The 18,441-nt window shown below is 32.8% G+C and overlaps 1 protein-coding gene across 2 annotated transcripts; it reads left to right on the plus strand.

Moving 5' to 3' along the window:
* Nucleotides 1-927: 927 nt before the first annotated feature.
* Nucleotides 928-15,075, plus strand: LOC138324009 (metallophosphoesterase 1-like). 2 transcript variants are annotated; one of them, XM_069268982.1, is made up of 9 exons: nt 928-1,003; nt 1,473-1,713; nt 2,913-3,023; nt 4,321-4,483; nt 5,523-5,660; nt 6,368-6,508; nt 8,899-8,949; nt 9,708-9,906; nt 10,469-15,075. In XM_069268982.1, exons 2-9 carry the CDS (start codon nt 1,556-1,558, stop codon nt 10,624-10,626), a joined length of 1,119 nt encoding a protein of 372 aa, XP_069125083.1. In that variant the 5' UTR covers nt 928-1,003; nt 1,473-1,555; the 3' UTR covers nt 10,627-15,075. The 2 variants fall into 2 exon arrangements, with proteins under 2 accessions (XP_069125083.1, XP_069125086.1); XM_069268985.1 differs by lacking the exon at nt 928-1,003 and adding an exon at nt 1,011-1,054.
* Nucleotides 15,076-18,441: the final 3,366 nt, after the last annotated feature.

Here is an 18,441-nt window from a genome sequence, read left to right on the forward strand (position 1 = left end):
AATTGGAACATTTTTAAGGTAAGTGTTTAAAAAATCTACCGATAGATTAAATCCACATTTCTATCTCAAACAGCTGTCCTCGGTTGTATTTTCGCGGTTTGTTTTCTTGTCAGTGGTGCATATATATTAATAAATAGATAGCATTGAAGAATGCTTGGTCCACCCTATATACGTATTTCAGCAGTTCCAAGTAGGCCTATAAGCGAAAATGGAACATCTCCTAAAAAGAGTTTGTTTAAGGAATCTTCAGACAAGATAAAAAAATGTTGAAATTCATTTCAAGAAAGATCAAGCATTTTTTTCATATATCTGAGTTACTTATCTGTCAAAAATATTCCATTCAGAAATGGTTTTTTTCTTGTTTTAAAATACATCATCCTCTATACTCCAGGGGTTCCGATCACTTACGATCTCTACACCCCTGGAATATCTCATGGTAAAACTGGAGGCCACAAAACATAACAGGCAATTCAGTCTTTTGATGTACATCAAAAGAGCCGTATAACGGTGCAGTGTGGTTGACTTTGTTGCTTTGAAGCTGGGCTTCGCTCTCTCTGAAGTCTCCAAAGAATTTTTTTGTAGACATGCGATTGGTTAAGATTTTTTTCCCCTGAGCAGCCTTCAGTTTTACTATGATTTTTTTCATTTTTAAATAGAGAATGTAAGTGCAACAGGGAATTATTACAGTTACCATGATCATATTGTAATTGGAAATTTTGTGTCACATATTTTATAGTCACCCATAATGGGTGGAAATGGAGATTTAATTACAAGCAAAAATATATATCAGCAATTGCTGTTTTTAAGCAACGAAAATAAAATGTTTATTTCAAGTCCTGAACAGTTTATGTAATAATAATTACACCTTTCAAATAACAAACTGTAAATTAAAAGCTAACGAAAAATTATTGTTGTGCGCCCTATATCGTAACTAAAAGTAATGAGAGTGATCTCCCCTGACAGGATGCCGGTGAGAAAATGAAAGTGGATAGGAAGTAAACAGGTAAGTTCACACACAGACACCTGTGTAACTATGGGAGCTTTACAGTGAATTGTAAGTCAATACATAGATTTTAATAAGCTAATGGGCGTCTACCGTGATACAGGATTGCAGTTATTGGTCTAAATCAATTATTTATTTACACGTGCAGACGTGGGTATGTCGCGATCGTCAACTTATCGAACTAGCAGGTGCATTGTTACTGTTACATAATGCACTGTACAGTGTACATTACATGTAAAATGTTTACACGACGAGAAACTTTTGAAATATGGCGTCGTGTTGTGACCATCAATGTTTTACATGTACATTTAAATATTACATGGAATTAGTATTGGGTTTAATGTAGGCATATACATGTATACCGACTGCAGTGCAGTTCATGTGTACTGCGCATATGCAATTTTCTCAAACATACACGATGTACATTGTACAGAGCTGAATAATGAATTTATTTTCTGTTTAATTTCAGTATCATCAGTCACCAAGCCATGTAGTCAGATTAAGATTTTTCCATGATCAGATGCACCATCATATTCTTTGACCGTTTAAAACATGGCTAGAGTTACTGGACCTGTATTTTTCCTTTGCGGTCAACGATGGTCTGTGAATGCCTTAACTGCTGTGGTTGTTTTTCTGGCTGTCTTTAGCAATGAGTTCCTCATATACATGATACAAAGTTTCAGATGGCCAAACCTGCCAGTGGGGTCCAGGTAAGAACACACACATGTATATCTGACTATGATGTGGGTCAAGTAAGTAATATCAACAGCCATATAACACTGGATCCTTATAGACATATGTCTGTAGGATACGAATTAATTAAAGTAGTAAATATAGGGCAAAGAACAGTTCTAACAGTGTGGACAAAATATTGTCATATGACTATCATACATATATATATATATATAATCTTTAAAGAAAATAATTATTTTAAACAAATAATTTGCAGATTTAAGACCAATTTAAAAACAGAGTATACAAATGTAGGCACAGAGGGCCTGTATCATTCATTTGGTCATTGGCGAAACTCTTTCAAAATCTAAAAACAATTCAAACCGAAAAGGATTATGTTGTACATGTACATGTGTATTTTCTTAATTTGGATGGAAATCTAAAGAGTATATATATACATTAAACTGCATTTAGTTGCTAGAGTGACCTTTTGTCAAATATTATATTAAAAAAAACCAAACAAATCCCATTAGATCACCTGGCCTAAATGGTAGCGATGGTAAGCTTATGCCAGATACATGTGTATACTACGGCATTATAATGCAGTCATGAACCAAACGACATCAATTTTCCTCTCCACATCATTTCTTTCCAGGGATCAATCTAGCTCTGATTTATTACCGTTTATGGGTAATTTCCCCTCAAGGAATGCATTCCCCTCTGGCCTAAAATTCCCCTGAAGATTTAAAAATTCTCTATTTGAAGCTTATAAATTACCTTTTTTGTAACACAATTTCCCCTGTGATTTTTTTTCATTAAATGTTTTAGAATTTTGTTTGCATATTTCTTCATATGTATCATACAGCTACTGCATATTTTATGATAAGCTCAATTTTTTCATTATTGAGCTTAAAATCTTGCTTTACTAAATCTAAAAATAAAATTAGTTGTTTTACAGTACTTTTTCGTCAAAATGAATATAATTTTGGACCAAAATAAGTAGATTCAAATTCCTTTATATTTCGACAAACTTTTCCCAAGGGTAGTTTCCCCCAAAACCTAGATTGATCCCTGATTAGACACTCAAAATGGATATTACTGTAGCTTAAACCATTTACCCTTGAATACACATTTGAGCTCTCCTGATTCAAAAGCTGGAACAGTTCATTTTGAATTGTCAGGGATGAATGAGTTAAATTGCAATGATTTTGTTAATTAACCCATGTTCATTCTACAGGGATTCCAGTAAAACACAAGTGATGCTATTGGTGGCCGATCCTCAGCTTCAAGGTATCCAGGACGAGATCGGCTTTCCTGTGGGCATGATTTCCAGATGGGATATAGATAGGTAAGTTGTAAAACCTGTCTTAGGGACCAACTCTCTATAAAGACCACCTGCTTAATAATACCATCTACATTAGCTGCAATATTGTAGCTCAAAAGACTTTTTGACAGAAAATGGTGTTGTCTTTAGAGCTACAATTGGTGCCTATTACTGCTAATGGAGCAAAGTAATGATTATGCAAACCATTATAAAACGTTTGTTTGCATTTTTATTGTACTTGTTTGATATCGCTTACCTTCTAGGCAATAAAACTGAACCACATAAAATATCAAATTCTCATCGAGGCATTATTTTTTTACATAATACATATGAAGGTCTTTCTGAAGGGAATTTATACGGCAAATCCACAAATTGTGAATTTGACGTCTTGTGAGCGGTACGGTAGATATTAAAAATGGTAGTTATGTTTGTTTTGGACAAAAATCATATGTAAATGCATGTATACGCATAAAATAATTGGAAACCTACAAAAAAGTAAAGAAAACGATGCCCAAGTGATTTTCGGAGGCAGTGCTCCACTACGACACATAGGGGCCAATTCGTACCCGGCCGAAAGATATAATAGGCCGGGTACGTATATTCGTTCTACACCTACATAGGGCCTCACATGGTCAACAATGAAGCCTCTGTTTAACTTGATTATAAATATTGTTTTTGATTAATAATTCCATTCATATTAATCATGTTTAATTCAACATGCTCACTTTGTGTTAAAGTGAGTGATGTATTTTGTGGAAGAAGAAATATATGTGGAAGATTTAAGCACTCTGACTTGTGGTCGGAGGGTCCCAGGTTTTAACTCCAGTCTGACCATCCATAACCACTGGATATATTAACACATTATCCAGTATAATTTCTTATGAAATAGAGAAATAAAAGTTCTCATCAAAATCGCTCTGCATGCAAAGAAATTGGTTTATATTAAATAGAAATCCTAAAACGTCTTCCCGGCTGGCTATGTCCGTGTTGACATTTCCACACAACCTCACTTTCAAAGAGTTTTTACATTTAGAACTGTGCTAAATTTACACAGGGCTTTTCCATATTTTCAATGGTAAAAACTAGATAACGTAAGCAGAACTTGACCTTCGTTTTGATATGTAAGGACTTTTGGAAGGCCAATGAACGCATTTAGCCTGGTTTTCTTTGCCCCACAACTCACTTTAATTATATAAGGAAATTGACCGAAATTGGAATTCCGAACAGCTGTTATTTTGCTCCAAAGAAATTAAGATTTTGGTCTTCATGTAGGTTGCACATGCTATTTTTTCATCTGACTATAATTGGTTTTTGTTGTCAGGTACCTTAGCCAAACATTTTCCTTGGCACATGCCTACGCCAAACCAGATGTGGTGGTTTTCCTGGGTGACCTGATGGATGAAGGCAGCAAAGCAACGAAGGAAGAATACAGATCTTACTACTACAGGTTTCTCAGTGTGTTTGGGGCTGCAGAAAAGGACAAGGTACAGTATTCACTGTAATTAGTGCCCGTCCCCCTATAAGCACCCCTCCCGTTTTCAAGACAAGAGTTGAAATTGTATAAAAAAAAAAAACATCCCATGGATTTAACAATGTTTTAAAACACACAATGCCTCTAACATCAGGATTGTATCTCATATCACATGACATAATAATGTGTCTCAAGGGATAAATGTTTACTGGAACAGATCAATGTAACATGAGTACAAAAAGATTTTTTTTAAAAAGTATGACTTTTTCATCCGTAACTTACATTTTAGTTCATTGATGAATACCCATGGGCGCGAATTACCGCGAATACGATAACTTTATTTCATAATTCAGTTAATCACATAATTTGCCCGATCACAGCCATGTCATATGGCCATGTCATAAATATTGTTAGGCACTGACTTGAGAGAAGATATATATAGGGCATGTTGCCTGTTACCTAATTCCCAATGCCTTAAACGCATGACAATAAAATATTCTGAAATGAAATATCGAAAGGCACATGTGTAATAACACTATTGCAATGGACGTCATCTGTAATAATGATATCATAATCAAAATATGATATACAATTATCCTTTTAGACGGATACATTACTTCTTGGCCTGATCAGAATACAATAAAACGTACCGTATTCGACCAAGTAATCGCCCATGTCTCTATAAGCGCCCCTCTCCCTTTTTGAGGCCTCAATTTCAATTGCCCAGTCATAAATAAAGACCAAAAGTACACAAAACTGTAAAATTTCATCTTACTATCATCTTTTCATTTTTTCAATTTTCTAAACGCCCTAGGTGCTTATTGAGTCAAATATTTGGTAAATCAAAATTTGAATAAGAAATCAGATGAAGAAATTAAACTTGCACAGTTTTCATACTATAGTATACTATAATATTGTATTTAATATTTGTAATAATTGTTTTTAAGTTACATATTTAAGTAAAATTAAGGCATCAAAAAAGGGGATCGGGCGCTTATAACACTTATTGGGTCAAATACGGTATGTCTAATTCCCTGAAATGTTTTTTTTAGAAAGTTTACATTGCTGGAGACAATGATATTGGTGGAGAGTTCCGGGATATGAGGAAAGAGTGGAAGATGGACAGATTTGAAAAACATTTTGATCTCCTCACTGGTGTAGATAAGGTTGGATTCATAGACTATATAAAAGTAAGTTGGTGTTATTCAGTTGGCCGTCACAGCTGATTTTGATTTTATGAATTTAAAACTTAACTTGTACAGTCAAACCTACAGTAGTGACTACCTCTATATAAAGACCACTTTTCTAGAGTTCCAAACAATTTCATAAATATTCAACCTGTGTATAAAGACCACCTGGCTATAAAGACCATTTTATCTCTTTTCCTTGGATGGTCACTATAGACAGGCTTTACTATATAATCAAAGAAAGTAATCTTATTTCAGAGCATGCATAGAACAAAAATAGTAGCAGTTATTTAAAAACACTTGCCTGAATGTGAAAATATAAAAAATATCAGAGCAAGACATTATATCTATAAATGTCATTTTATGAGAAAATAACAGTAGACATAATTTTATGAATAAATCAAATGCATGTTAATGTAAAAGTGCACAATGATGGAAAAAATATACAAGTTTAATGTAGGCTGCTCCATATTTGCACATTACAGAGTTGTCTCCCCTAGTGGGTAGGCATTGATTGTGATGTCATTATTTTGTGAGCAAAATTCACTTTTGTTCTGAAAAGTATAATATTATGCTCGCAAACATATGATGTCATAATCTATACCTACCCGCAAGGGGGGACAACTCTGTAATATGTACATGCAGAATAGCTATAATATTGTAAGAGTTATATATATCTGAATTAAGTGTTGTTATTTATCTGGTTGTAGATGGATATACAAACTCATAATACACCATTTATAGAAAAGCGAGATTTAGCTGAGGACCTACAGAGGAAAATCTCTTCACCTATTAGAGTTCTTGTTAGTCATGAAACTATTCTGCCAAAAGCAAAAGTAGAACTTTATCCGGTGAGTACATTTTGTACTTGTGTCACATGACCACTAGATAAATTGTACATACTAGAACTGCACAATGTCATGTATGTACAGTGAAGTTTGTTTCATCAGTATTATAGATAAGGCCAAAACAAATAACATGTCTGTTTAGGGTTACATTGGCGAAAAAATATGGTCGGTAGGTATGGAGGATTTAAAATAAAAAAAAAAAAATTGAGTGTCTTTCACTATAAAATAATGGACAGAACCGGAGTCTTGAGATCGAAATGCAGACTTTTATTTTTTTTTCGTATAAAAGTGGAGAAAATTTAGGGTCAGGGGTAAAAAATTAGGATCGGTCGGGTAACCCTTTAAAAAGATATTTTATTTTTTTGGCCTTAAACGTCTTTCAAACCTTATAATATATGTCAGATTTCAATGGAAAAACTATACAATGTCATGTATGACGTCTGTCGAACTTTATGACACCCGTGATGTGCCATACAGGGAGATATTTGTATAAAAAAACATACTAGACTTATTTATTACTGGCTTGATCTACATGTTACTTATGTTATACGGGTGTAATTGATCAATATGAAAACTTGGTAATATTTAATGAATTCCATGTGAAAATATGCGTTTGGCATATAAAATCATTTTACTTGCCGAATATATAAATAATCCCCAATGACAATGTGGGTTTGGGATATAAAATCATTAAACTAGCATGTTTATTGAATTTTACATTAAAGAGAGACAAGTGAATTTTACATTTAAAGAGACATGAGTGTAAAACACTTTAATTCCCACAGCCAAAATCTGTCTCTTTTATGCATACTTCTGGCAATAACTGCCACTTTGTCATTTATATTTACTTGCAATCTAATTAAAAGGTATGAAAAAAACTTGCATTCGGTAATAAGACCCCCTACTTCAAGTCACTCATGTCTTTCTAGGGTTGGGAAGGGGACTTATTGGTATACAAAAACAGTATTTGAATGCCAGAAACTGCCACCACAATACTCTATAGTTATTAGCCTTACAAATCCTTTGTGATTATGATGTAAAATGAGAAAATCAAAATTTAAAGATTCAAAATTTCAATAAGGTTTGAAGCAGATGCATGTACCATATTCGATTAAGTACGCCCCCTGTCCCTCCCCCTTTTTGAGGCATCAATTTCACTTAACTTGAATTAGATACTAAAAGTATAAGAACAGTGTAGATGTCTTTATTGATTCTTTTTCAAATTGATTAATGTCTTACTTTTGTGCAATAATCTTATGAAAGTCTAGTTCAAATTTGTTCTAATAAGCGCCCCTTCATGTTTCATTTTTAAGGGTCATTTGCACTTTTTGGGTCGAATACGGTTTATGACTAATTCATCATTTGCAGATTCACAACTGCAACAATAATGTCCCACAAAATGGAGAAAATATCATTCCTCTTATAATACATTCTATGCAGTATTCAAATAAGGTTTCATTGGCCAACATTTTGAGCTTCAAATAATATATTGCTTGTTTCCCCTTTCAAACCTACTCACCAAAAACACCCCGTACCCAAAATATTTTATTGGCATTTTCCATACCAAAAATATTTTATCATTTCTGATATTAACATTTTTTGTTTACTTTCAAAATACTTTGAAATGTCTTTCATTTTATGGTAATAATTGCATTCTCCGTTTTGTTTCTGTTCTTTCAGTTTTGGAAAAAAGTTAATAATTTTGTGTATTTGTTGTCTAACCAAAAAATTTTTTTACCTACCAACCTACCCAGAACTATCTTGTATGAGTCAGTAAAGGAGAAACAAACAATTTATTAGGTCTGGCCTTGTTGACTTTTATGGTTTCTCGGAGTTTCACAAATGATAGTCTTTTATGATAAAACAAAAAAATGGGGACTTTCCCTAAAGGACAAGGAAACTTATATGTATATTTGAAATCTATGTTTCAAAATGGTTTCGATTCAAAATCAATGAATTATGGTATCATTTTTAAAGGCAAAATATCCTTTGCAAAACAAAAATAAAAGTTTCTTAAAAACTATAGAAAATTATGGAAATGTATATCATTTAATAGAATGTTATACCCCCAACCAAATACAAGATTCCATGCCTAAACTATGTTAATGGTGAAGATTCAATATTCCTTGTTTTGCCATCTGGCATAGTGATTTGGACGATGGCAGGAAACATAAAATGACCTGCGTTATGAAAATTAGAATTTTATTTATTTAAATTAAATTGTTAAGAAGGAGATTGTAAGTGTACTTTTAACGGTAAGATAATGACTTTTGTGGCTTTATGAAATTATCAATCTCGTTTTACATTCCAATTTTAAAAATTAAAAGCCGTTTCAGAAAGGAGTGGTCCTTTAAGGTTGATTGTAATTATATGATTTGAATGTTTAATTTCAGATGTTGAGAAGATTGAAACCTCAACTTATATTCTCTGCGCATTGGCATAAGGTAGGCTTAAGTGGGCAAACACATGAAAATAATCATTCTCCTGAGATTTTGAATTCAATTGGCTAAAGTTTAATGCTTTCATGTTGGAATCTTGAATAATATTGAACAACATTATATTTAATGCTGTAATTTGATCTAAATTGTATTGAAATAATAAATATTTTAAAGTTTTATTCATTGTATTTTTTAATCCTCTTTGAAATCTCTATAGAAACATACAGTTTTGTGCTATCAGAGTTGGAAATGAAAGTTATTTAATTTGTTTTTCGATGAGTTATATTTCAAAGTTAACGCAGAAGTGTCATTGTTTTTACTTGACACTTGAAGGTATGTGGCAAAACATTTTGTTTTCCATTCCATCGTGTCAATGTGTAAATTTTCCTTTGTTTTACCGTCCAATGTGTCTATGTGAAAAAAATCCTTTGTTTTCAAGTCCATTATGTGTCAATATGAAAATTTCCTTTTGTTTTCCAGTTCATTGTGTCTATGTAAAAAATATCCTTTTGTTTTCCAGTTTATTGTGTCTATGTGAAAATTTTCCTTTTGTTTTCCAGTTTATTGTGTTTATGCAAAAAATTTCCTTTTGTTTTTTCAGTCTATTGTGTCTATATGAAAATTTTCCCTTTAATTTTTTCAGTCCATTGTGTCTATGCGAAAATTTTCCCTTTAATTTTCTAGTCCATTAATGTCTATCTGAATATTTTCCTTTGTTTTCCAGTCCATTAATGTCTATGTGAATATTTTCCTTTGTTTTCCAGTCTATTGTGTTTGTATGTGAAGACTGCATGGTAGATGATGAGAATACCTGGCCAGTCCATCGCCGTGATCTAGCCTGGATGACAGACTACATGTCTGTGAATCTAACCATCAACCCTAAGGCCCTAACAGAGGTGATGGTGCCGACGTGTAGCTACAGGATGGGGGAGCGTGATATGGGATATGGGGTCGCCGTCATAGGTAGGTTTACTATTATAAACGATGATTGGGTTCCCCAATAAATGATCATGTGTTTATCATTTTAAATTTCATTTCAGCTCGTTTTGATTTTAAATTTTAGATTCACATAAAAAGTTTTTGGGTTAATGTGATAAATAGCATTCACACGTCGGGGAACTTACTTATCCCATAACTTTGTTTAAAATTACCTCTCTCTCTCTCTCTCTCTCTCTCTCTCTCTCTCTCTCTCTCTCTCTCTCTCTTTCTCTCTCTCTCTCTAACTTTTAAGGCAATTTACTTTCTCTCTGTATAACTTTAAAGATAATGTAGTTTCTCTCTGCGTAATTTAAAAAATCTTTCTCTGTATAACTTTAAAAATTCTCAGGTTCTCTACGTATAACTTTAAAGATATATCTCATTGTGTTTGCATTACTAAAGCATTAACAAAACCCTTTTTTAAAATGAGAGAAATACTTTAAAATTTATTGTTACATGATGTTTATATGCTTTATAAAATTGATATTTTGAAATTGAATCGGTAGAAGATGGAGAAAATAATGAATTCATTTTCCTTGTTTTACAGAATCAAACGGAGAAATGAAATATACAGTATTATGGTTACCACGGCGGTATACTATGCTGTTTGCATACTTGATCATTTTAGTGCCACTTGTCTTAGTCCATTTATATTTCAAATTATTTCCATACATTATGAGAAAAGTCCATACTAGACGGCGGTAGTATTTGTTTTAATCTTTATGACGTTAAACAAATCCATTCCAGAATTATGCAAATTGAACTCAGGACTTGTCCTATTTGTTATTGCCTCCCTGTTGTGCTGGGCATTTTATTGTACATATTTTAAGATTATCCCATCTACCAAACTCTCCATGACTTCAGAAAACTACCTTCTGAGCTCTACATGATTTAAGAGTTTTGTCTATAAATGATTCCATTGATTTTGATATTTTGTATTGTAAATGGAATTTATTGCTACAAATCTTGTAGTTCGTTCATATTCTGTAAATAACATTTTTTTCACGTGCGATTCATTTTTGCAAATTTCGCAATCAAGGTAAATTCACGAAAATTTATCTCCACAAATTAATATCTTTCACAATTCTTGTACTACTAAATTCAAAGATATCTCCATTCAATTTTAAATCCGCGAAAACTTAATCTCCACAAAAATATTTTGAAAGGGAAATCTCGAAATATTGTAGCCACGAAAAAAATTGTGGACAGTATGTAACATAGCCCTAGGGTTGATTAGATGTAGGTGAGTATCCCATGCCATATATCACAATATTTGTCCTATCATTGCATTAAACACCTTTAAATATTTAGTAAATAATCAGATTATTCAAAATCCGTATGATGTAAATGCACGCTTTAATATAGCTGATTGCCACTTTGTAGCATAATAATCTAGATCTTTTCATACTAGATCAATTTTGCCAAATCACTATTACGCTGATTACATGTATATAATCTACCAACAATTTCTGTGCAAAAAATATGGGTATATCAGAAAAATGAAAATACATAACAATTCTATTAGGTGATTTTAATTAAAAAAAAAAAGATATTTTATATAAATATCAATGAAGTGACTAAAATGAGTTAGCCAAAATTAGCATTACTGGCATTATGGGATAAAAGCTTCTGTTGGCGTAAAAGAGTTAGCCGAAATTAGCATTACTGGTTTTATGGGATAAAAGCTTCTGTTGGCGTATCGCGTCATTTCATTGTTGAAAATATTATTATGGTTTTAAATTAGTAAAAGAAATTGAAGCTGGAAATGTGTCTTAATTAATGAAATATACATTCCATATGTCAAAAATGATGAAATATACATTCCATTTGTCATTCAATGCCAATATTTTTGTATACGTCACCTGATTAGTCGGACCGAGCGATGGTCTAGTAGTAACATATCACCACCAGTCCTGCACCTCTGGATACTCTCCAATTTACCAGCTCTTTCTAATGTATATGTACATGAACGTAATATGGATAGCTGCTCCATCGCCGACAGAACATTAAAGGTATAATCGTATTTATATGGTCTGAATTACACAAACTGCATATAAAATGATTTATTTTGCTTTTGGTGCACAGTCAATACTTAATTCCATGTAGGATATAGTGCCATGGAATTTTTGTCGAGATGATATTGATTATTGATTTGATATTTTATCTTGAAGTATAACGAGAAGCTAAAACATTTCAATGGTGGTAATGGTGTTAAGTAAGTAACATTTGTAACTGAAGAAAAATACTAATTCGTCTGCTCCAGTTTTTGATATAGGAAAAATACCATTCGTCGGCGGTGGAGCATCTTGAATAGAAGTATCAATCAAAAAAGATATAAAATTTACCTTTTTGCTATAGTTATCTATCCCTGTGTTTAAAACCTGTTTACTAGTATTGAGAAAAGTATAATTGGTCCCGATGTCATTGTTTACTATCATCGTAATTGTGTTGATAATATCACACTTGTTCAAATAGGTAAATTTTATATGTGGCTGTTTGTGTCCTGCCAAGATTGTATATATATTAGTTTTCCATACGCGTCACTATGTAGATATGTATTTTATTTATCTCGCTTAAAATTGTTCACTAAATCGCCAAAACTAAAATTGAACATGTCGTCGGCACAGCATAATACCTATATGTGATATAATATGTGTCTGACCACTATATGTTTGAATTGATAATGTGATATATCATGTGTTTTTTTCTTGTTTTTCCCCCCATTAAAACTACTAAATAGCTCACGTAGTTCATTGCTAAGTTAAAACCAGTTTGTTCAATTTAGAATGATTTGAATAGCCTTGGTTTACTGTAAGTGTGGACATTTTCGCGAATGCTTATTTTCCCGATATACAAATATATGTAATTTCGGGCTTTTGATAATATAGTTTATAAATATATTCACAAAATTTTACGCACGGTGGAAATTTTCGCGGCGCAAAGGTGAAAATTGCCACGTTTATAGTATTTAAAAATGGTCTAGCCTTGCTTTATTTAAAAAAAAATAATAAACATTATTTTATTTACAACTGGGTTTTTCTAGCCTTAAGCTATCGCATCCGATGATCGTTATAAATACTACATTTATAAACTATTTTCTTGAATATTGTAAAACCGCATAGTACTAGTGCAAACACGATCGTTCCTCAATTGGCTTACCAAGGGATTTTACTCATTTAATTGAATAAATTAAATCAATTCAAAAGTGCCTAAGGTATATCACGTGTTGAACGGACCTGTACATGTAATTAGCATAAAGGCCGCTGTCAAGAACTGATTGGTGATTATTGATTGTATATCGTGAACAACATGCATATAGGGATCGTTCCATTGAACGCCGGTTTGGATTCCGGGATCGAATTATGGTTCGTACATATATGCAATTGGCATAAATGTATAGGTCGTTCCACACTTCCATATATGGCGAGTGAGTGATCATGTGATATGAAACAATCGTGTGAATGGTCAGTCCTTTCTCATAGTTAGATAATTACCTACATTTTTGCGACTAGTGAATACATAATGGATATTGAGAAAAAGAAAACCAACGTAACGTCACTTACAGAAATCATTTCTTTAGTTTTGAATGTCATTATTAATACCGCATTATGATGAAAATATTCTGATTTAGAGTACTGTATATTTGTAAGTGTTTGGCAAGTTTAGAATTGCAAGCATTATTTTTAGATAAGTTTTTAATAACTTGTATTTTATTTGTTTTATATATGTTTTGTTAAGCTTTACTGTACTGACTGCGATGGGTATTCTTCGTAATATGTTTGCATTTTCAAATACAAAAAAAAAAAAAAAAGCCAGCAATATTCTCCCTTCCCCTGAATTTTATACCTGACCGAAGGCATTGTTGTTGGAATATTCATTATAAAATATGTAAATAGATGTCTTACACCAAACAGACAGTAATTATACAGATGCATAACATGCAATAATGTATTGTTTTATTTGTAATTAATTTCGTAATAATCACATATTTTTTATTCTGAATCAATTCGTTTTAGTTTATGTAATGATGTTTGTTTCACACAACAATGCAGTGAATATTTCATGTGGCACATTGTGATGACCACTATGATGTGTACAATACCGCCTTCATCATAAAAGGCAACAATCATGACTTGGACAATACAATGTGATTTCCAATATTAAGAAAATGGCTAGAAATATCATTTTAAGTTTAGCTTTAAAACGGAAAAGAGTGTATAAAAAGGAGAGTGTTTTTTTTTAGATATTTCATGTATAACTAAATCTAATCAAGCTCCGATCACACTCCGATACTCCAGTATAAAGCTGTACTAATTTTTCGCTGATCTTTCACTGATTTGTGGCCTCGATGTAAGTTTAACCCCTTGTGGAGAGGCATCGTTGGAGTTACAATGTAGAGTATGTGAGTGTAATTAAAGGTCTTGTTTTAATCAGATTGCACATTATTAAGTGTAAAAATCAATTATTCGCTTTCAAATTTCTTGAAAAGACAAATTAGACAATCAAAATGTATAGAGATTGAATAAATTAGTTATTTAATACACGTAATCTAAAGTATCGTTATTACACAGAAATGTATAAAGATAAAATAAGACAAGGTTTTGAGTTGTAATTAAACAATACACATGTCTCTTTTACAAATATTTGGCCTCTGGAGAACGATTGCTTGAAAATTGACCTTTTGAATAGAGTTATACATGTATATAGAAGTATAATGGGAAACAATCTTCCAATAAATGAAAAACAAAACAATATTGTTAAAATAAGAAATAAGATAAGCTAGTAATGTAAGGGATTTTAACTGTGAAATTAAGCTATTAAATAAGCTTGGTGAACCATTTAGGTATTAGATAAGTTAACTTTTTGAGGTATTTTAGATTCATAATTATTTACAGAACTATGTATGTTTAAGAGAGTGTACAAATATCTGTCTTTATTGTATCAGTCTGTGAAAAAAACCACATTCTCATTATCCTGACGACATTCCTTTGAGTTTATTTTTCCACGACATTAATGATTAATTGTAAGTTTTAAAAACTGGTTTTGTCAGATTCCTCTTGTATAGGAATTAAAAACAACGGGTCTGCCTTTTGAACAGATTGAACTATAAACTTGTTGCATGTGCAAGGAGAATAAATGAGAATATCACATTTACGAAGAATGTATGTGTTATTTTTGAAGTAAACAACAGACACATTAGTTTTGACAGTGAAGTTACGTGAATTTAGATTTTTAACATGCAAATGGTGCAATAGCTGTTAAACAATATCTACGTATCGAAAATACATTAAAGATGCTCCATCGCCGACATTTAACAAACCATACTCATCATTTGAACAATAGTTGATGTTTAATCGAGTATATATATATATATATCTAATTAACACTAAATAAATAATACTACATAATTTATTTTCCTTTTGGCTCATGCGCAATCAGTACTTCATTCCATATGAGATATAGTGCCACGGAACTTTTTCGAGACGCAATTGATTTTTTTTATTTCTTGAAGTAAAATTAGAAGCTCGAACTTTTCAATGGAAATTACTAATTGGTCTTGTTTATAGATCAGACTCCGGCACAATAGAGAATAACAACAATCTACAATTAATCTTAGATGAAGTTTCAAGTAAAGGATACACGGACATATTGATAATGGGAGACTTTAATTACCCTAATATCAACTGGAACCTGTGGAACACAAGAGGCAATAGCACAGAATCTCAGGAATATAAATTTCTACAAAAACTTCAAGATAACTTCTTCTCACAGCACGTGGATCAGCCAACAAGATGGCGGGGTAATGATAATCCCCATATATTAGATCTTATATTAACTAAAGAAGATAATATCATCTCAAGCATCGAATATCTCAGTCCACTAGGGAAAAGTGATCACTGCGTTCTTTCGTTCTTTGTAGAGTGTAAAGTTAACACAGTCACCCAGACAAAAATTAAGAAATGCTACAATAAAGCAAACTACCCGGAAATAAACAGAGAAATAAGAGAGCTACAATGGGAAGATATTTTGAATGAAGGAAACAGTGTTAATGAGAACTGGATAATATTTAAAAACATCTTAAAGGAAATTGAGGGCAAATTTGTTCCAACAAAATCCTTCAGGATAGGTTGCAGTAATATCAACAGCTTTCCAGCAGACAAGCATACTTTAGAACTAATCAGGAAAAAAAACTCACTATCTAGGAAGGCTTTCACAAGTAAAGACCCTGAAATAAGGAAGGACTACAACAAGATAAGAAACAAAAGTAAGAAATGCCACCCGGAAACTTAGGAAAGAATTTGAGTACAACCTGGCAAATAAAGCAAAATCAAATCCCAAGGCCATATGGAGATACATTAATTCTAAATCAAAAGTGAAAGCTGGTGTGGGAGATTTATACAGCATACCAGATGACAAGAGCTCTCTTAAGGTTTCACAGGATAAACAAAAGGCGGATGTGCTAGCAACATTTTTCAGTCAAGTATTTGTAACTGAGCAAAGCGAAGATATACCTAGAATTAGAAACATAACAGTAACTGAGGACATGATACCTCTCCAAGTCAACAGACAGCAAGTAAATAACTATCTTTCAAAGCTTAAAACAGAGAAATCACCCGGACTGGATGAACTTCACCCTCACTACTTGAAAAACACAGCAAATTCTATAAGCATACCACTAACAATCCTGTTCAATCAGTCACTGACCACCGGAGATCTACCACTTGATTGGAAAAATGCTAGAGTCTGCGCCATATACAAAAAAGGTGACAGATGTGAAGCTGGAAATTACCGCCCGGTCAGTCTAACCTCAGTTGTATGTAAAATACTGGAAACCATAATAAGGGAGCACATAACGAAACACATGAGGACCAACAAGTATTTTTCTACAAAACAGTACGGCTTCATATCCGGAAGGTCTACTTCTCTACAACTAATTGAAGTTTTAGATAAATGGACACATGCACTGGACAATGGTCATGCTATTGATTGCATATACATGGATTACAAGAAGGCCTTCGACACGGTCCCTCACCAACGTCTCCTCAATAAACTAGGCGCGTATAACTTCTCAAGTCAACTTATCACTTGGATTTCAAACTTTCTTACAGGAAGGCATCACAGATTGATGACAGGTCACAGTTAACGGGGAAGATTCAGAGTGGACAAAAGTCACTTCTGGAATACCACAAGGTTCAGTGCTCGGACCACTTCTCTTTGTCATCTTCATTAATGAGCTCCCTAATCTAGTAAACTCCGAGATATATCTTTTTGCAGACGACACAAAAATTTTCAAAGTAATTTCCAACGAAGAAGATAGGAAAATCCTGCAAAAACGATTTGGATACCATGAGCAAATGGAGTGAAGATTGGTTATTAAAAATGCACCCGGACAAATGTAAACATATTGGAAAGTCTACAAATACAAACCACCATTACAACTTAATGAATAAACAACTGCTGACTACAACAAGTGAGAAAGATATTGGAGTAACTATAGCATCAGATTTAAGCTTTGAAAACCATATCAGCAACAAAGTAAAAAAAGCCAATTCAATGTTTGGTATGTTACGTAGAACATTTCATTTTATGGACACAAAGTTATTTATACCATTATACAAATTACTTGTCAGGTCCCAGCTAGATTACGCAAGTTCAATCTGGTATCCATACAAAAACAAGGAAATCGACCTGATAGAAAGTGTTCAACGACGGGCCACCAGATGCCTGCCCGGACTACAGAAATTGCCATACGAGGAAAGGCTGAAAAAACTGAAATTGCCCAGTCTATCATACCGGCGTATGCGTGGGGACATGATTGAGGTGTTCAAAATGATTTCTGGATTATATGATAAAGACTGCTGTCACTGTATAAGCTTATGGTCAGATGTTGCCCCCAAACATAGTGCTAGAGGAAACTCAAAAAAACTTTACCCCCAACATTCAACATCAACACTGAGGAAAAACTATTTTACTGTGCGAACTGTCAGAATTTGGAACTCTCTTCCAGAATCTGTTATATCATCATCTAATATAAACTGTTTTAAAAATAATTTAGACAAATTCTGGGAAAACCAAGACCTACTCTATAATTATAGAGCAGAGTTGTCATTATAACTGTGTTAACAATATAAACATGAACACCTTGAAATTATCAACATGGAAATCGAACATTTCTTAAAAACTTAACTAACGAAACTTTATAGAATATTACCTGCAATGCTACATGTACATTATATACTGTATCATGTATGTATTTATTGTATGATTATGAGTCCAGTGTAGAGGACCTCAATCCTGTACTGGAAAATAAACTTAACTTAAACTTAACTTAAATGATGGTAATGGTGTAAAGTAAGTAGTTTTTGTAACGGAAGAAAAATACTAATTCATCTGTTCCTGTTTTTGATTGAGCAAAAATACTGTTTGTCGGCGGTGGATCATCTTTAAGTATGAAAAAGCCATAATTCTGATTTACAGTGAAAATACACTTTACGAAGACTTTGTTTATTTTTTTGCGTT

Source organism: Argopecten irradians, chromosome 5 (genome assembly GCF_041381155.1).
Source record: "Argopecten irradians isolate NY chromosome 5, Ai_NY, whole genome shotgun sequence".
NCBI classification, from domain to species: domain Eukaryota; kingdom Metazoa; phylum Mollusca; class Bivalvia; order Pectinida; family Pectinidae; genus Argopecten; species Argopecten irradians.